Source organism: Harpia harpyja, chromosome 19, assembly GCF_026419915.1.
Source record: "Harpia harpyja isolate bHarHar1 chromosome 19, bHarHar1 primary haplotype, whole genome shotgun sequence".
Classification (NCBI taxonomy): Eukaryota; Metazoa; Chordata; class Aves; order Accipitriformes; family Accipitridae; genus Harpia; species Harpia harpyja.
In genome coordinates, this window is record NC_068958.1 from 2,893,610 (window position 1) to 2,913,102 (window position 19,493).

Consider the following 19,493-nt stretch of genomic DNA (forward strand, 5'->3'; position numbering starts at 1 on the left):
GCGGGTATAGCCTTTTGAAAAAGGCACAGTATGCATCTCCCTTTGCCAGTCTTCCCCCCAGCACAGAATGTAAGGAGTAAAAGTCTCATTATTCTACACAGCTTTCATTAGTATCATTTCCACATTTGAGTACCAGAAGATGAAAGCAAGTTATTCAGGGCTCTTTCCAACAGATCATACATCTTTAATCATACAGTTCACAGAACACTGGCTTTTTATACTTTTAGTATGTACTTTTATACCAGCAGTTATTTATACAATACCTTTATGAAACTTATACTCAAAAGCGGCTTCTACATTTTCTGCTGTAATATCAAGTTGTTGTTGCCTCCGCTCCATGCTTTTGCAAGCCGATGGAGAAGTCTGTTGGCTAAGAGGAGATGGCGATCTGGTACTTGAACTGACAGGAGACATTGGACTAGGTGTCCGAGAAGCTGACATCTGTGGTTTTCTACATAATGCTTTTCTTACGGCGCCTTTCTTCATTGCCAAAAATACAGAATATCATATGAACAGTATCTGGAAGAATAGAAATAAACATGTCTGTACATAAGTCTAAACCTTAATGGTTTACATGCCAACAAAGATGCTACAGAAGCATGTTGTTTAAGGATATTAGGTGCTTGTTGTCTCAGTATCTATGTGCTTAACAACACTATTTATCACTTCAGATGATACAATTTGGGACATCACAGAGGTGATATTTGAAAAATTATCTCTTTAGCATAAGAAAATATTTCCAGTAATGACATTGTGCCAAAAACCACATCTAAGCCAATCTTCCAATGGGTGACAGCTTCCAGTTTTCACGGGCTAACACAAATTTGGAGGAATGGTATACCTGTTTACTTACACCATTCTACAGTGCACCAGGAACTGGCTGAACCGCTTTCTATTTTGCAACTCCATCTTGGTAACTGTCCTGCAATTTATGGTTTACACAAACTCTTTCAGGTCTGGAGATAACTCTCAACTCAGACTAACATAGTTGGCAGGGGACAGGAAGAAAGGACTAGGATCCCAATTGTTTTTACCAAAGCTAGAAATCACCCACTTTGCAGCTAGAAGAGCAAATACAAGCAAAAAAAGGCAACAGAGAAAAAAAAAAAATTAGTACCAGTCTAGCACTGGCATTCCTTAAGTGTTCCCCTTTCTGGAAGTTATTCTGTGACTGCCTGGGAAATTCCAGAGAATATTAACAGAAACTTTCCCCAGCGACAAATGTAATTCCCTAGGGATAAGTGTAGAAACAGTCATGTACGCATTCTGTGCGTCAAAGCCCTTGTAGTAACCACCTTCAAGGAACAAATTTTTACTAAAACCTAGACCCAGTAAACAAAAAGCACATTTTAAGACATTCTTTAAGATAGAAACGTATGCTTTGAAGGGAACTTTGAGCTATATGAGTGATTACATTGTGTCTTGAAAAGATTTGCGTCACTAAAATGATTTTTTTTTCCTGAATCTTCAAAAAGAAGGAAAGAAAGAGCGAAGAAGCCGCTCTCTTCTATCCAATACTTGGAGGCACAACTCATTCAGGGCCAGGAAAGTGAGACTGGAGCGGGCAGGAGAGGGAAAAAGATGATGGTGAGCCAGTGAAAAGCTACTTTGGGAAGTTTCTTCATGTTTTAAGGAGAGCAGTTAGACATTTTAATGCGGTTTCTTGCGAACAGATTGCAACGAAACCCACGACAAAACTCTCACGTTAGAAGAGGCAGGGAAGGGGGGAGCGTTGAGCTGACCTGGCCGCGGAGGTGTGCCCTGGGTGTACCCCACGCCCCGGCGGGGAGCAGACGGGCCCTCGGTGCTGCCAGCTTCCCCCCGCCCCGCCACCCCTCCGGTTAACGGCTGCGCACCCGCCGCGGTCGCTCCGTCCGCGGGCGCCCCAGCCGAGCCACCGGCCTCTCCCCGCCCTCCCGCCACGGCCGGCCCGCACCTGAGAGGATGGCGACCACCCAGCGCGGCACGGTGCTGCCGGCTCAGCCCCGGGCTGAGCTCCCCTTCGCGGGGCCGGGCTGCGGGGCAGCGCCGCAGTGAGGCAGCCGGGGAGCGGGGACGCTCGCTGAAGGGGAATCCCGGTTCCCGCCGAAGGCGGTTCCCCTCAGGCCTCCGCTTTGATTACCTGCGTTGACATGGTAACGCCGTTTCACCGCTCGCCGCCGGGGCAGTGGCGGCCAGGGCGGCCTCCGGGCGACCCCGAGTAAAGGCACCGGCTCTCAACGCACCTCTCTCCCGCCTGCCTTCCTCCGCTGAGCGATCGTCGTCTCCACCGGCCGCCAGGCCTGAGGTGCTGCGGCTCCTTTAAGAGCCCAGCCTGAGGAGCCGAGCCGACGCCATTTTGTCTGCTTGTTGGCCGGCCACGGGTGAACGGACCCGGGGGAGGGGCGGGGCAGGCCCTCGCGAAGCCACGCCCCTCTCTGACGCAGCTTTCCCGCCGGTGATGGCTCCTCCAGCGCGTGCGCTGCCTCGTCTCCTATTCCCGCCGCCAACGGCTGATTTACGTCAGGGCCGGGCGGCCGTCGCCCCTCCTCTGCCCGTTCCTCAGCTGCGAAAGGGTAGATTCTGAGAGGATTTGTTTTAATTAAAGCCCGAGTCACTGTACCAATAACAAAGCTCTCTCTGTCGATAGGGTTTTTTTGGTGTTTGGTTTCTTTTTCGTGTGTGTTTTACATATCCAAATGTATGTATCGCATATTAGCATATCAGTGTAAAGTTGTATGTAGGTGGGTTTTACTCCGGAACATTGTGTGTACCATTGGAAATACATAATACATTTGACTCTGATAGCAGTAGGCCTAAATTACCACCATTTTCACAGGTGTTTAAATAAATCTCTCAAATGTTTTTGGGCTGTTAGTTTGGAATCTATACAACTACATGTGAAATGTAGGGTTGAAAAATCAGCAGGCCATATCTGAAAAAAGAATGTAGGGAAGGGACATAATTAGATTTAAAAACCATTATTTCAGAATATTGTTAGACTTTAAAAGTGTTTTCCAGCATTCTTCACTGTTTGGTCATTATTGTTTACATACCACCCATGTAAACTTACTGTGAATTCTCATTGTTTGGTATTTAATAATAGGTATTTGGGCCATATTTTTAATAATATTAAGCAGCTTATGTTTTGTAAGATTTTATTCTATATATTGTTGCTTCTCTTGTAGTTTATTACATCTGTTGAGAAGCCCAAGTTGACCTTGTAATTTAATTTTATATTGATCAGAAACAGTTCTGTAAATGTCTTTCCCGTAAAGGTTGACTACAGTATTTGTTTAAACCTCAGAAGTCTTGCACAACTTTAGTTTAACTTTACATAAACTTATTTGTTGAAGTCCTATGCTTAGATATCAGGCATGCAAAGATTTTGTCACTAATATTTTTTTTTTGCAAATGCTGTTTAAAATAGTACCTGTTGTAGACGTATTGTGCCCTAATATTTTCATGTTGCAGTTTTATTTGTAATGAAAGTACTCAGTTGGCATAATCAGGAATACAAATGGCTAAAAGAAATTTGCAAGTGAAGAGTTACTTCAAAACAAAAAAATGGAAACTTCTGGTCTAAACATATAAGCAGATTATGTTTGATATAATTCAAATGCTTTTTTTTTTGTTCAGAAGCAAATTTAAAATCACTTTGATTTAAATAAAAATTATTTTCTGAAGGACAAAGTGAAATTAATTTTTTGTTTGTTGGGGGAGTTCTCTTGCTAATTCTGAAAATTATTTTTTTTAATGTAGGTATCAAAGTTAGGACTGACATAGGATTGCTCTGGACATATTGAAAAATTGAAATCCTAAATTAAAAAACTCCTAAGTTTACCTATTCTGGCTTCCTTGAGAGGGGGCAGTAATGTTTTAGTAAAACATGATCTGCAATTAATTATTAACTGTGAGTGAAATGTGTTGGTGGTATTTCTGTTCATCTACAGCAGAAGCCAAATACAGTTTAATCCAAAATCATTAGCATCTGTGGTTTGTTGTTTGTTATCATAGACGCTATGACTATTTTAATATATTTTTTTGTTTTGCTATTTTCTGGAACAACTTTTAGCCAAGAGAAAACGTAAGTAAAGCAAATATAGAATTTACTGGAAATGTTACTTGATTGTTGTCTGCTCTTTTAGGTAAATAGATACAGAATTTAAGTAGAGCCAATACAAAAGGCACTATCCACATTGATGTGTTTTCCCGAGCAAAATTCTCACTAGTGTATGTGGGACTAATGCTAGAAAAAGGACTGATGCTTTTGGGATTACTGTATTTGCTGCCGAAGAAAGAGGTAGAGTCATCTACTTACATGCCACAACATAAACATACAAAAAGGTTAAGAAATAAAGCTGGTGCTCATTAGCTTTTCTGTAGTGCCTGAAGACAGATACTTTGCTACAGGTTTGATGAAAGCTCTTAATTGTGTATTTTACAATTGTACTTAGTGGTGCTTTTTTGATTCTTATATCTGTTAACAATGGTATATAGAAAGGCACCAACCTAAATGCTTTTAGCATTTCAGAAAAAGAAGATGCACATACATCAAATGTTTTGTTCAGTGGCACTTCATATGTATTTAGCTACATTATGTGATCGGGTACTAAATCCTGGCTTGTGCTTTTGTGGAATGGTGCACACTTTGGTTTATAAAGCACTGAAGAAATTAGTGTAATCCTGCAAATATTTGTTCACATTTGCCTTTACTATAAGCTGCCCCATTCATTTAAGTGAGAACTTTACTGGTGGGAAAACTACACAAGTGTACTCTCTGGAAGATTAGTGTTTCAGGGTTTAATTTGGCAAAAGGAATAATTATTTCCATATAAATAGCCTGTTTTAGTAAACATGGTTTTGTGTGTCTGCAAAATCAAATCCATAAACATTACTCTACCTAAACCGTTATTTGGTAATGTTACATTACAGTTTTTGTAAAAATTATTCTGACTGGAGCTCCACTGTTTTTAGCTTGTGTCTTAGAATAACTTAGCCTGATTATCTTGTTTGCTTTAATGGTGTGTATGTGTGTGAATTACAAACGGAGGTAAGAAATCTGAAAGAAATATAGTTCCATTATCCTTTTATTGTTTTATATTCTGTATACAGATATGTCCTTACAGCACCAAAGATCTTCCGAGTTGGGGCATCCGAGAAAGTTGTAGTTCAAGCTTTTGATTATGAGAAGGAATTTGCAGTCAATATTGCCATAAGAAGCTTTCCAGATAAGCTTGCTGTTTATTCTTCTGGCCGTATTTCTTTAACTCCAGCCAACAAATTCCAAGATGCTGTAACTTTAAGAGTAAGGAATTTAGACTTGCAGTGTTTTTATTGTCACATTTAGTTATAAGTGTTAAAAAAGATGATGGTACGTTTTCTGTTGTTTAAACTGGGAAGGGAAGCCTAGCACCCTGATTTCTCAGTTTGCCAGATGTAGTTTATTTCATTTTAGTTTGTCTGAAATTGAAATTACATTGGATAAAATTAGTGTAAAGGAATGACACCAAAGTTAAACATATAATCAAACTATTTGAGAAACATCATAGTCACATAAATTTAAAAAATAAAAAGGGATAGAATGGAGAAGTATTGAATGTGGACAAGATATGTCAACTGAGTGTTCAGAGTAAGCCAAAATGGTAACTAAACCGAGGTTCAGGACTTGGTCTTGTTTGTTCGTGACAAGCTCCAAAGGGGCCCAGATTTCACCATAAAGTTTTATTTAACTAATTTCCTTGAAGCAAAGATTGCAGGAAGCTAAACAGATTTTTACTGAAAGCTGTTGACCAAGAAGGTTTTACTTGGGGTGATGCCTCCCAGGAGGTGCTTCTCACCCAGTTTTCCTTTTCAGCCAAAATACCTATTTCACCAAACTACCAAACCACAACAGTAACTTTGGTGTGCCAAAGATTCACCGTGTGTATAAATGGAAGTCTGATAATTTGTACTCTCATAGCCTCATAACTGGGCTTTGCACTTTGCTATTTTAGTTCTGGACATAAATAAAATGCAAATTTTCAAAATATCTGTTTGTAGCTTAATACTCCAGATTGTCATCTATGATGTAAGCAGGAATAAACGCTTGTGGGTGTTGATGTTTTTACTTAATGATAATTAGCAGGATAGTAATTGCTATTCAGATACTCTTCTCAACAAAAAATACTGTGGGGAAAAAATACTTGAAAAATATTTTAATATTCTTTAAAAATCTTTATTTCATCTCCCCCAGCTTCAACCAACGGATTTACCAAGAACAGACAATTCAGTCAAGTATGTGTATTTGGAAGCTGTTTCTCCCCATTTTACAAGATTAAAAAAAATTCCTGTTTCCTATGAGAATGGGTTTCTTTTTATTCATACAGACAAACCAATTTATACTCCTGATCAGTCAGGTAAATAATGCTTATTTCTCTTGGCTGTTATTTGATTTTTAAAGTCTGTTGACTTTGCCAAGGAATTAGGATTGAAATGTTCTTTAAGCTCTTGGTTATGTTGTATTGCCATCAGCTGCTATTTACTTTTTTAATCAGCAGAATAATATTTTGTATTATTTGATCATACTGTAGAAATTAATCACTTCTCCCAATATCCTCTCAGTCCCTGCCCTCTACACCCTAAATGACTAATCTGTGACATAAAGAGTGACAGGTTTTCCTGGGAATATGTTGTAAGTATTTGTGAAGAAATGATAACTGAATCATTGGTTTCCTATAGATTGAGCTCTTTTCCTACAGAAGTGATATGCTAAGATTGTGATGATTCAATGTGAAAGAGTGGTGGTGCAGGGTCTCTTGTTGCTAGCATGAATAAATACTGTTTGGACACCATACTGACAAAAGGTCAAGAGCATTCTATGCATACTAAAAACTTAAAAAATTAGTAGGGATAAAAAGTTGTTTCTTGAGTTTGTTGTTTGTTTGTTTTTAAAATCTCTATAATGGTATGACTTTGAGATTTATTGTAATAATTCTTACAGTGAAAGTCAGGGTTTATTCTCTGAATGAAGAACTGCAGCCAGCTCGACGAGAAACTGTCCTAACTTTTGTGGTAAGTTGTAAGTTAATTTAATATTAATAAAAACAATAAATGTAGATAGATGGTAAATCAGTATTGCAGTCAATATTTAATAAAACTGTTAGATGTTTTTGCAGGTAGCCAGACACCTTTTAAAAGATCTAAAAATGACTTTGCACAGTTGGATAGAGGCTTTCAAGTCCCAGATCTGAAGTTGTTACAGAATGGAAAAAAAAAAAAAAATCTGAATTATCTTTAATGTCTAGGGAAAGGATTTTTGAGGGAATTTTAATAATATATGGGTTTCATACTGTTGATTATTTCATTTAAGATATAAAAATAATCAGTATCTACTATACTATAGTCTTTAACAGTAGGCTTGTTATTACAGTAACTTTTTAGCAATTTTAAGCATTGTGTAGTAACAGCTTTTAATTGTTTGAACCACAGTAAAATGTTTTATCAGAATTTCAGCCTGAGCTGTTTCTAAAAATGTTTGTTTTTTCATGCTGTGAAATGGGCAAAACTCTTAGAAAAATATGTTACAGCCAGGCTCCCACTGAAAGCACAGAATGAAGATTTTCCTTTTGATAAGAATGATCTGCAACTGCTGATTCTTTCCTGTTATGATTTAAAGGATCCTGAAGGAGTAAAAGTGGATATTATAGAAGAAGAAGATTTTACTGGAATAGTTTCTTTTCCTGACTTCAAGATTCCTCCTAATCCTAAGTAGATTTATTTAATGCTTTTTGAGAATTATTAACGTATTATTACTGCCTTTTTTTAAAGACTGTCAGAGTGTCTTTTGCTTTATACACTGAGTGTGCATGACTTGAAACTTGGAGATTTCTAACATTTCACATAGTGTATAACCATGGTATAAATAAGGAACTTACGACTAAGTATTCTCCTTTTCATTTGACTTCGAAAGTAAAATTTTTCTCCTAAAGCCCAGTGGGAAGCTTACTCTATGTTTTCAAACAGATGGCTTATGCTCACTGTAATGAGAGAAAGTGAGATGTAGTGAGTGAAAATACTGGTGATAAAACTGAAATTAAAGAACAGTTAGTGGTAGGTTTGTCATGCTCAATTAAAAAGGAAGATTAATAAAAAGTAAAGCTTTCTACTGTAGAGATAGAAACAGTGTCAAAGATGTATTGATTTCAAGGAGGGGAAACATTTCATGCATATATTCATACAATGCACCAGCATACGAAATAAGTATCTCTTCAGTTCTCCTTTTAGTCTTGAGAGGGTGGTGAAGATTCACTGAATTGGCAGAAGGGTGCTAGCAGGTGCTTGAAAAAATTATTTTTGACTGATTTACTTTCCATTAGGAAATTAGCAATAATTTCAGTCTGAGTAAAAATTAATTCTGTATCCTTCTTGAAACTGAGTATCTGTTAACAGTAGACTTGTATAATCTTTATCGTAGTGCTATAAGGCCGAAACATTGTAGGAACTGATTTTCTATAAATTATTATGTAAATTGCAGTTGTGCCTCAGTGCTTTAGTCAGAGAGGAGGACCCTAATAGAAGTGTGCATGAGACCTTTTGAGCATTTTCTTGGCTGATATAGGTTACAAATACATTTTTCAGTGTAGACACGTGTACCCATTCTCTGTCTACGCAAGAAGTTAACTAACATGCTTAATCCTTTTTTATAGTATCTGTATGTCAAAGTATTATTCATTCCTTGATCCAACTTGAACTCTAAATGTTTCCTTATATAAGACAAAGTTATTTGCTTTTTTGTGGAATTTCTGAATTCTTTATTACTGTGCTTTATAACCTTATAAATAGGATAAATATATTGAGTTTGCCTGTTTTTTAGCCAAAGAATTGATAATTGGTCATACCCTCCGGCCTTGTTTTTATTATTAGGGAAAAAGACTGCATTTTTCACTTACATTGAGCAAATTTAGCTATGTTACAAAACTGGCAAAGATGAAATGGATGTAGTATGTAAATTAAAGCAAACAGGATCAAGTTTCTTTGAATGGTAAGATAGGAAGATATACACATTTAGATACGCTCTGCACATAGAAGTTCTGTGGGTTTAAGTAAAGCAATACGAAATGAAGCAAATGTCTTTTGAGTGCTTCTAGTGGCAAAGAAAAATCATCCAAATTATGGTAAATAAGGTGATAGATCCTAATCCTGCTCACTGCATCGAAACAGACTTGTAGCCAGCAACAGGCATTTATCTAACCTCAGGGGTGGTAATTGGCAAGTGCAAGAAGCTAGCAAATCATGTCTTAATGACTCTGGTTACATTTGCAGCCTTCAAAACGTGTCTCTGCTTGTAACTATAAAACAAAAAATTCTGATGATAGTTGTAATATAAATAATGGCATATTCTTTTCTAATTTATTTCGATGCTTTAAAATAAGTTTCAAATAATTATTAAAATGTCAAAGCAGAATCTTCTCAAAGTAGGCACTGAACATGCAAAAACTTGGTGCTGGATTTTTTTCTCTCATTATTAACATGTAATATTGTTAAGTAGCAATATTAATCTTTGTCTTTGACATTCATTTTCATCTTAAATGTTTGATTGTTGACATTTCGTAGGTATGGAATTTGGAAGATTGAAGCCAAGTATAAGAAGAATTTTGTAACCTCAGCTGTTGCAAAATTTGAAGTTAAGGAATACGGTAAGGTGTGCCTATATGGTGAACCTTCATTTTTATATGTTTTTTCAGTGAAATTTATAGAGGACAGCTATACGACACAGGAAGAAAATGCAGAAATGCCTGAGGTAACATTGGTCTGCTTATACACAGCAATGGGGTGCAGTGTAATGCCAAGTGGCAATGTCAATTCAAGCTTATCGGTCATCTTGGTATAAGACTGTGTTAATAGAACTTGCCTCTATTTAGAGTTATTCTTTAGTATGCTGGGTCATCTTGACATAGTTACACTGATGCAAAATGTGGAGCCAGGGCAACTGCAGATAACTTGGGGCTTTAGAACTTGTGCTTCACTGTGGACAAGCTGACAGCTGTATTTTGGGGCTATAATATTGTAATTCAAATCACTTGAAAGTGACATGGTTCCTTGATGGCTATGCAGAGGCATCTTTCTGAGTACATGTGGCTTAATGTATATAACATGTCTAAGTGGCTTTCTTCTCTACTCAATTTTCAGCAATGCCAAGCTTTTCTATCATCATAGAGCCAGAAAGTAACTTTATTAGTTCTGATAAATTTGAGAACTTCAGGATTGTTGTGAAAGCTAGGTAAGGAAATTTGGCTTTGATTCCTAAATATGTGTGTATCTCTTCTTCTTTTACCTGAAGAATGATTCTCCATTGTCCAGAAGTTTCCTCTTTTACTTCCTCAAGAAGCCCTATCAACACAATCCTTTCTGCTCTGTAAAAGAACTAGGTGACCTTTTTAAAAATTTTTACAAAGTGATTATTTTTCAACAGAAGTGTTTAAAGCTACACAGACATTTGTTTTCCGTCTCTTGTCTAGGAAATTACTCTTCTTCAAAAACGAATGCTTTGTTGCAGCCATTAAAGTAATCTTAAAAGCGTTTATATTGTTGTTTTGTTCTTAGCTATTTTTATAATAAAAGGCTTGCAAGTGCTGATGTTTTTCTTCGTTTTGGAATAATTGAAGAAACTGGAAAAAGAATGATTCCTCGTGCAATGCATGTAACTAAGGTAAGAAGAATCAAGCCTAGTTTGTGTAGATTTCATATGCTTAGTTCAGGACTGATCCACTTCCACTGAAGTTTTCCCATTAAATTTGATGAGAATGGGTCCCAACTCCTAGTTCGCATTGACAGCTATTCAGTGTCAACTTTTCCTATATAATGCTGTCATCAGGGTCATAGAAACGTGTGGTTGAAATTTCTATGAGATAATTTTTATGCTATCTATTACAGAATAAATGAAAGAAATACAGGATCGATGTAGTAATACCAAATCATGATAGGAGACAAACAGATCAAAATTATATTGATGTATTATGGGGAGTCTGTTTTCCACCAATTATCCCTCCCTCATTTAGTCTGGCCTTTTTGATTTAGTCGTTGAAGAATGATAAAAGGCATTATCTTTCCTCATTTAGTGAGGAAATCTCTGTATATTCCTACCTCTTGTTGGGTCTGCATGCAGACTTTGCAATATGTGCCACTGGTTGATTAATTATCAATAATTTTAGGAAATAAAGAATTCTTCTTCATTAAAACATCTCCACCTTTGATTTCCTCTGAAAATAGACAATGAACAGAAACACGTTGAAGTTAGAATTTGCGTATAGTGTATCTATGTGTTATTTCTAAATTATTGACTATAAAGTAATTATTTATATTTCATTTCCAGATTGAAAATGGAGTTGCTCAGATCAATTTTAACAGTAAGAAAGCAGTGAGTTTTATAGGGTTTCAAAGTCTAGAAGAATTGGATGGGTCCTATTTATATATTTTGGCATCAGTGTTGGAGTCTAAGGGTAAGTTGCTTTTTAATTGATCTTTTTTTTAACTTACCTGCAAATGTAAACAGAACTAGAAAACAAAATTATATGGATAACTTTCCTAGTATCAGACTTTCTTCAGTATTCAGAAGTCCTTCTTCCAAAAATTTAAAGGGAAGAACAACCCATCCGTCACTGTAAAAATGTTTAGGGATTAAACTTTTTTTTTTTTTTGGCTATTTGTTTTCACAACAGTGCTAGGAGTTAACTCTCTAGATGCAAGGACATCACTGTAACAGACAGGTTGTGCTGCCCTTTGAAGGCAAATGGAGAAAACACAGGCTCTAGCATGTGATTATTAAAAGGGGCATAATATTTTTTTAGGTGGCCTCAGTGGTGAAGCAGAATTTGCTGGAGTCAGATTTGCTGTATCTCCTTACAAGTTAAGTTTGATTGCTACTCCTCTCTTTGTGAAACCTGGACTTCCGTTCTTCATTAAGGTTAGTTAACATAAGCAGTATTGTTGCACATTATAACATAAAATCCATAATGCAGAAGCCTTATTCTTTTTTGTATATATTACTGTAGGTGTTTTAATTTGCATTGACCTTTTACAATTTTTTTAACTTTCTATTGTAGAAGAAGCCTAGCAGCTTGAAAGTTTTCTCCTTGAAAAATGTCACCATTAATGTAAGAAATATTATCTATTCTGATGCACAGGTGCAGGTGAAAGATACAGTAGATGACTTTGTTGGAAATGTCCCTATAAATCTCACTGCAAAATCATTTAGTGAGCAAATGGATGAGACTGAATTGATAGGAGAGGGTTCAGAATCTGGGAGAAGACAAACAAACATGAATGATGGAACTGCTTTGTTTGTTGTTAATATCCCATCCGATAGCAAAATATTGGAGTTTCAAGTGAGTTAAATCGTTCCATTAATTTATTTCTTTGAGGGTTTTATTGTGTACTTTTGTGAATGTACAACACTAATGGGAAGATTTTTACACTCAAAAGTTAAGAGTTTATAAACTTAGAGACTACTATGAATAATCAGTTATGAAATACAGGTGCTATTATGAATAATCAGTTATGAAATACAGGTGCTATAATGAAACATTACTTCTCTATTAAAGTCTATTAAATTGTTCTGAAACAAAATATAATTTATCACATTTATTTCTTAATAATTATTAAACAAAAAAATCTAAATGAATTGTGTGAAAACAAATCTCTCAGACTGCTTCCCTCATTATGTAGGGAGGCATATCATTAACCTTTTCTGCTCTATGTACATGCTTCTACACTACCATTTTATCTTTGACTTGATATTTTTAGGTCTTTTTATTAAAGAAAACATGAAGTCTTGAGTTGGTTTTTATTTTATTAATCCCTCTAAATAATATGTTGCAGAATGCTTTTAATATTGTAACTATTTTTTTTTCTTACGTATAATTCTGTACTTAGACTATTCAGAAGTCAGGACACAAGGTTTTTGTTTCCTCCAATTTCAGACATTTTATTATCTTTTCAGGTAAAAACTGCAGATCCACATCTTTTAGATGAAAACCAAGCAAGTAAAACCTATGAAGCAAAAGCTTATTCATCATTAAGTCAGAGTTATCTATATATTGACTGGGCTTCAAACCACAAAATACTAGAAGTAGGGGATTTAATAAGTATTAATGTATATCCACATAGTCGGTATATTCATAAAATACATCACTACAGCTATTTGGTAAGTAACAGATGTTTCCATATAAAATATTGAATTGTGATTTAATACATGGTCATAGATGAAAAACCTCAACAATCAGGAATTATCCTCAGCATAGAATACATGCAGCTCAGACAGCTGCTCCTTCCATATACAATCTGTCAGTCTTACAGTAGAAAATTGTTAACAGTCTCATGTTTAAATTATATATTAAGTCTCCATTGTTTTGAATTCTTATCTGACTTAGACTGGGATTAAGAACAAGTAGTGCTAGTCTCAAGAGCTATTTCAGGAGTTGAAATATACAGGAAGATGTGCAGAGACAGTACTTCTTTTTAGGGGATGAGGGAGGGAGCTACCTTCCGTTGAACTAGACCCACTGGTCCCAAATGCATTTTTGTGTGTGTAGGATTATATATAAATGCAAGTAATTATTACACGTAAGAAACATTAAATATAAAATTTGACTTCTTTTATTCTCCATTATTTTTCTATTATAGATCACATCAAAAGGGAAGATAATAAGGTTTGGAACTCAGAACAGAATTAAGGATTTGGAATATGAACACTTAACTTTTCAGATAACCCAAGAAATGGTTCCTTCAGCACGTCTTATTGTTTACTACATAGTCATGGCAGAAGAAACGGCTGAGTTAGTAGCTGATTCAGTTTGGCTGAATGTGGAACAGAAATGTGGGAATAGTCTTGATGTGAGTAGCAAAATAGGCACTAAAATTTGTGAGTGTGCATTCATTTTATGGTCAGATTTTAACTTGGGTTTACACAAGTTCTTTAACACTTCATTAAAGTGTCTGCCTTCAGATGGATTTAGTTTGGAACAATGTGCTTTTAAAATTACTGATACTGATTTTCAATTTATAGATTAAGCTGCAATCAAGCAAAGAGATACTGAATCCAGCAGAAGTTGTATCGCTTAACATGAAAACACAATTCAATTCCTTTGTTGCTTTGTCATCTATTGACAAGGCTGTGTATGGAGTCACAGGAAGAAGAAAGAGAGCAATGGAAAAAGTTAAGTAGTAGCCACAAAGGAAAAACAAGTTGCTATTTGTTTCATGTTCATATTCAGATAGCTATTATGTGTCATGCATTCAGTAAGCCCGAAAATAGGCAGAAGAGCAATTCAATCTAGAATAAAAGTCGCTGGTTTAAATCTGACAGTTCAAAATTATAAAAATAATTAATTTACAATATTTTGGTTTCCGGTAAAAGTAAACTGTGGTTTTAAAGGCAGATCTGAACTGTATCATCAGAACCCTTCAGATTTGGCCAAAAACAGGTTACAGTGTTAGAGAGCTGCTTGATCAAAGAGGCATGGAGACTACATTCTCCTTCCTAGTTCTTGCTATAATCTTTTCAGGTTGTATTTTCAAGGCATACTGGTAGAATGGTATGGCAACTGCTATTATGTTCAGTGGGTTATATTGGTTTTCAGTCCTTGTAGAATTTTAGATACGTGTCTACGTAAGTAAAACCTACATAGCATGTCACTGAAAGAATTCCATTCCTATGATAAAACATGTCGGTTTTTTAATTCTTCAGAACAGTCAGATACAAAATACATAGGAGAAGAATAGGAAAATACTTTTGTACCAGCCTTGAATCATTTGAATCTCTTTAATAGCACTATTGAATTGGTTTTAAACAAGCTAATCCGAGTATCAGAACTGTTACAAACACATTAGTGAAACATTCCACCTTGATTCGTCTGCATGATTCTAACTCTGATGTGGGCTACAAGAAAGTGGCTGTGTTGGTGCTGGTGCTTGAATTAGCTTAAATATTGCTAAATGGTATTCGTCAGTGCGTTGTGAGGACATCTTCCAGCCTAAAGTGGCCTTTCTGCAAGTCTAACTCTTTCATTCATCATATGATATATTCCACATTTTAGTTAGCTGCTGATGTGTTTTTTCCTCAGATAATGCTACAGTTGGAAAAGAGCGACCTTGGGTGTGGTGCTGGAGGAGGACGGAACAACATTGATGTATTCCGCATGGCTGGGCTTACAGTTTTAACTAATGCAAATGCTGATGATTCAAATGAAGCAGGTATATTCCTTTGTTTTAAGCATGAAATTGTGGCTTTTCTTTTCTGAAATATTCTGTTGTGACTCAGTTATTATGTTGGAACTTAATTAAATTAATAAGGAATGCATATACTAATGATTTTTGAGGGAGGAAAACATTATGACTTGTGGATCAGTTACTGTAATTGAAATGAAAACAGTTTTGTGTAATTAAAATAGTAAACAGAAAAAGTCTCTGGAGAGACTTTTGGAATGTGATTTTATGGAATTATTTTTAAGTGGACTATGCTATTACAGAAAAGGTCATGTCTTCTGTACTTATTTATTTTTTTAACAGGTGAAACTTGCAATGAAGTTTTAAGAACAAAACGGTCTGATTTCAAGGAGAAGATACTCAAAGAAGGTGTTAAAAAAAACCTTTCAAAGTATATAATGATGAAAAAAAATCACATCCATTAGAAATCAAGGATCTGGGTGTTTGCTTACTACTTTTAACTATTGTTATTAACTTAATGTATTGGAGAGAGAGACATTTGACAAATATGGAAGATGACTTTAGAGAGGACCCCATTTATAAAGCCTCTTAGCCATATGCTGAATTTGAAGTTGACAAGATTTAAGTACACATTGAAAATACAGCATATGTTTAAGATCTTTACTTTTTCTGAAGAGACATACTACCATATGGCAGTCTTTCCCAGTGACCACCTGCCAGGGACCAAGCCTGTCAGAAGAACCTTTGACTGTTAAATCTTAAAATTTATATCTAACTTATATTTTTAATTCAGAATAGTGGTGATTAAGTGTGTGTCACTAGCTTTTGAAAAATTACAAGTTTCTGTTCATCCTCAAATCTGTACCTTCACTGAAATTCTGCAAATTTAAAAAATGAATTCAATATAACAAGTTACAATGCATTTGGAAATAAAAACTTCATCTCAAGGAAGCGAATTGTTTTACTATTATTTCAGCATCCAAATACGTACATCCAGAAATTCGAAAATGCTGCATGGCTGGAGTAAAAGCATATCCAGTCAGTGAGACTTGCAGTGACAGAGCTCAGCGAATTCGGAGTAATGCAAAGTGCATTTCTGCATTCAGAGATTGCTGTGAATTTGCAAACAATCTGCGGGAGAAGGAGCCTAATAAGCTTCTAATATTGGCAAGAATGCGTAAGTACAAGAGCTTTACCTCTCATATGGACATGTGGTGGAACACTTCCAGCAGAATATGGGAGAATATGGGTAAATATAGAGGTGATGGCTTTGTTAATCTATTAACGCCTCTCTATTACCTGTCAGGGTTATTCCGGAAAGAATTTTACCCACCTCCAAAGACCTTGGTTGTATACCCATAAAGAGGGATAGGAGAGCAGTTCTTTATTCTGTTAAGAGCTATATTCTACTCACCCATATTTAGAACAAGCAGAACTGCAGTAAGAGAGCATCATTGCCTGTGAAGGCAATGCTAAACTTGAATGCTGAATTTGAATCCTTTGCCCAGGCCTGAAATAGCCAATGGGTAACATCTCGGGAAAGATCAGTGAGAGTGTGAAATTTCTTGCCTTCCCTTCTCTCCCCTATAGTTGCTTGTTAACAAGTTAATCTGTCTGGATTTCGGACAGGTATTCACATGTGTAAAGAGATGAGGTGGGATTAACACAGATTTTGATTGTGGGTATTCAGATACCTTTTTTTTTTTCTTTTATCAGGACTAACCTGAGGCAAGTAAGCAGAATACAGTATCACAAAAGAAAAAGATAATGATTTTGAAGCCTTTGGTGGAAGGCCGTTGGCAGGTGGTTTGGTTGAGGTTCTTTCACTTGCTTTATTTATGTTTTTCAGATTTTGAGGCCATCTTGGAACTGGATGAGGCAGAAGTTCGCAGCTACTTCCCTGAAAGCTGGTTATGGGAAGTTCACCAAGTTTCTCCAAGGTACTACTTTTCTCAGATTAGTTACCAACATTTGACTTAGTCGTCAGTTTTACAGAAGGTAAGTTCTAAAATTGAGGTAAGCTGGGTAGCCTTAGCTGTACCCGAGATCTGTGCTAAAACGCAGTCTTATACAAACAATTCTTGCCATGTTTCCCTCCATGCAGGATATGCTGTTTGGTGCCCAGATTGAGTCACTTTTCCTTTCACTTCCGACCTGCTAAACACCAGCTTCTGTGAAGTTGGCTAAAACCAAGTTTATTCAAACAAAAATCCAGAAGTCCTGTTTTCTAAATATGCTCTCATATCTTGTCTTACCTAAATCTCTCTTAGATACAGGAGTTGCTCTGGGCATGTACTGTCTTTGTGTTGATTAGCTGTTGGTATTAACAGATGGCTATTGATAATGTATAAATGTACTAACACTCCTAAACACAGGTCAAAGACTCTGTCTGTCACCTTGCCTGATTCGCTGACTACCTGGGAAGTACAAGGTGTTGGCATTTCTGATAAAGGTAGGTACTGCAACCTAGTTAGATTGTTAGATAGAATTAGGGAGCTTTTCTGTTCAAACTTTGCAGATCCTCTCATTGCAGTTGACACATACGTTCTAAAATGTTCATTTTCTGGTTGATAGATGGGAAAAGAGAGCATCAAAATATGTATTTTAGGGAAAGGAAGTTACTTCATTTCTTGTTGTGAATGTAAGTGGCTGGGAAAACAAAGCCTATCTTGAGTTTGACAGTGGCCCATAATAAGTGACTAAGAAGAATGTAAGAAAAATAGTGAGTGACTCTTCCCTGGCACAGCTTTACAGTGTCCTGCTCTCAATAGCTCAGGGACTTGAGGAGAGGAAGAAACAAATTTTCTGATATATATGGTAGTCCAAACAGGAAATTTGTTTCTCACTTTGGGAAGAAGGAGAAGAAGCCCAAAGGACTGGTATGTCAGCAAGTATGTGTGAAGCGGGAGACAGCAACTTGGAACAGGAAGCAAGAGTCTGGTCACTTTTTAAAAGCTTGGACAATTTCAAAGTACATATTGAAAAATGATAAGTCATCAGTAAAGGTGGCAAGAATGTGAAGACTTTTTTAGACTTGTTTATCAGAAGGATGGATAGGATAGTCTGGTTTTATGTTTTTAATTTTCTTAGGTATATGTGTTGCTACACCATTGGAAGTGCAAGTTGTAAAAGATATCTTCCTGAGCGTTTATGTTCCTTATTCTGTGGTGCGAGGAGAACAAATTGAGTTAAAAGGATCAGTTTATAACTATAGAGATGCTGCAATTAAGGTAACTTGTAGTCTTAATGAGTTCTACAGAGAGATTAACATAATAAACTAAAAAAACATTTCCCCTGCAAGTATCCAGTATAAACAGATCCTTGGATCAGATTTCTCCAGTCCTTCAGCTAGTGTTATGTGTGCTCTACATAACTACGTAACAATGAAATCCAATCATTAATTGTTTCATTTCCAGCCATTCCACTGATTACAATGTTGTCATGCTATTGCCTAGCAACTTGATAAAAAATGAAAGTTAAAATACAATTTTTCTATTCCAATTGATTGCACATTCTCAAAAAGTGATGGGATTTTTTGAATGACCTGCTCCAGAGCTCACAGATTACATTGTCTAGGGATTTAATATAAAAGGACTATTTTTAAGGAAATACATGAAACAGAAGTGCAAAATTATTACTGAAAAAATCTGAGTAAAGTATACAAAGCTGTGTGTATGAAGCAGGTATGTATATGAAGCCTAGTATAGTGGTTCCCTGGTGTTGCTAATGAACATTGTTAGTGTGTCTCTAGTGCAAGTAATAGTCATTTCAAACTTACTTGCTCATTGTAAACAGAAAAGTAGTATTACAGTAATAGAATGCTCATTATAGTATTTCAGTGGCTTTAATATTTCTCTAGTGTTGTACCTGTCATGGAGGTGAAACATTTAAAGTCTTTCAACGTTTCAGTTCTGTGTTAAAATAGCAGCTGGAAATGGAATCTGTTCTTTTGGAGATTCTGCAACTACTGGATCAAGGATACGCAATTGTAATTTTAAGACTGTAGATGGTGCTTCTTCGTCACCGGTTACATTCAGAATACTTCCTTTGGAATTAGGTCTTCACACTATCAACTTTACATTGCTGACAGCCAGGAACAGTGAAACTGTAATTAAAACTTTACGTGTAATGGTAAGAAAAAAAAGGAAAATGTAGTGGTTTTGAATTTCATATTGATTCTGTCGTAAGAAATAAAAATATATTAAATCAATATATAAATATTGCTATATTTTAATATTATCATAATCCAAAATATCATGATATCATTGAATTCACTAAGGTGTATGCAGTGGAAAAATGCATGACTGAGT

General features: G+C 36.0%; 2 protein-coding genes across 14 annotated transcripts in view; one reads left to right on the forward strand and one right to left on the reverse strand.

The window, feature by feature from the left end:
• CNTRL (centriolin) overlaps window positions 1–2,375 on the reverse strand; it is a 37,280-nt gene extending 34,905 nt beyond the window's left edge. For 5 of the 11 annotated variants that reach the window (XM_052815811.1, XM_052815809.1, XM_052815807.1 and 2 more), the window contains exons 1-2: window positions 2,123–2,302; window positions 264–519 (exon numbers count right to left, since the gene is read on the reverse strand). In XM_052815811.1, the coding sequence (XP_052671771.1) occupies window positions 264–486 (223 nt within the window). In that variant the 5' untranslated portion in view covers window positions 487–519; window positions 2,123–2,302. Of the gene's footprint in view, window positions 1–263; window positions 520–2,122 lie in introns of all 11 variants that reach the window. The other 6 variants (XM_052815817.1, XM_052815818.1, XM_052815820.1 and 3 more) reach the window with 3 other exon arrangements.
• Window positions 2,376–3,736: 1,361 nt separating this feature from the next.
• Window positions 3,737–19,493, forward strand: part of C5 (complement C5) — a 28,671-nt gene continuing 12,914 nt past the window's right edge. For 2 of the 3 annotated variants that reach the window (XR_008239418.1, XM_052815823.1), the window contains exons 1-21: window positions 3,737–4,066; window positions 5,095–5,287; window positions 6,215–6,377; window positions 6,962–7,032; window positions 7,637–7,728; window positions 9,574–9,656; window positions 10,150–10,240; window positions 10,564–10,669; window positions 11,333–11,459; window positions 11,808–11,923; window positions 12,144–12,344; window positions 12,959–13,162; window positions 13,642–13,851; window positions 14,024–14,173; window positions 15,081–15,210; window positions 15,526–15,591; window positions 16,160–16,360; window positions 17,033–17,123; window positions 17,559–17,635; window positions 18,274–18,413; window positions 19,093–19,314. Coding sequence is in view for 2 of the 3 variants with exons in the window: in XM_052815823.1 (XP_052671783.1) it covers window positions 4,002–4,066; window positions 5,095–5,287; window positions 6,215–6,377; window positions 6,962–7,032; window positions 7,637–7,728; window positions 9,574–9,656; window positions 10,150–10,240; window positions 10,564–10,669; window positions 11,333–11,459; window positions 11,808–11,923; window positions 12,144–12,344; window positions 12,959–13,162; window positions 13,642–13,851; window positions 14,024–14,173; window positions 15,081–15,210; window positions 15,526–15,591; window positions 16,160–16,360; window positions 17,033–17,123; window positions 17,559–17,635; window positions 18,274–18,413; window positions 19,093–19,314 (2,799 nt within the window). In the remaining variant the exon portion in view is untranslated. The remainder of the gene's footprint in view (window positions 4,067–5,094; window positions 5,288–6,214; window positions 6,378–6,961; window positions 7,033–7,636; window positions 7,729–9,573; window positions 9,657–10,149; window positions 10,241–10,563; window positions 10,670–11,332; window positions 11,460–11,807; window positions 11,924–12,143; window positions 12,345–12,958; window positions 13,163–13,641; window positions 13,852–14,023; window positions 14,174–15,080; window positions 15,211–15,525; window positions 15,592–16,159; window positions 16,361–17,032; window positions 17,124–17,558; window positions 17,636–18,273; window positions 18,414–19,092; window positions 19,315–19,493) is intronic. The other variant, XM_052815821.1, reaches the window with a different exon arrangement.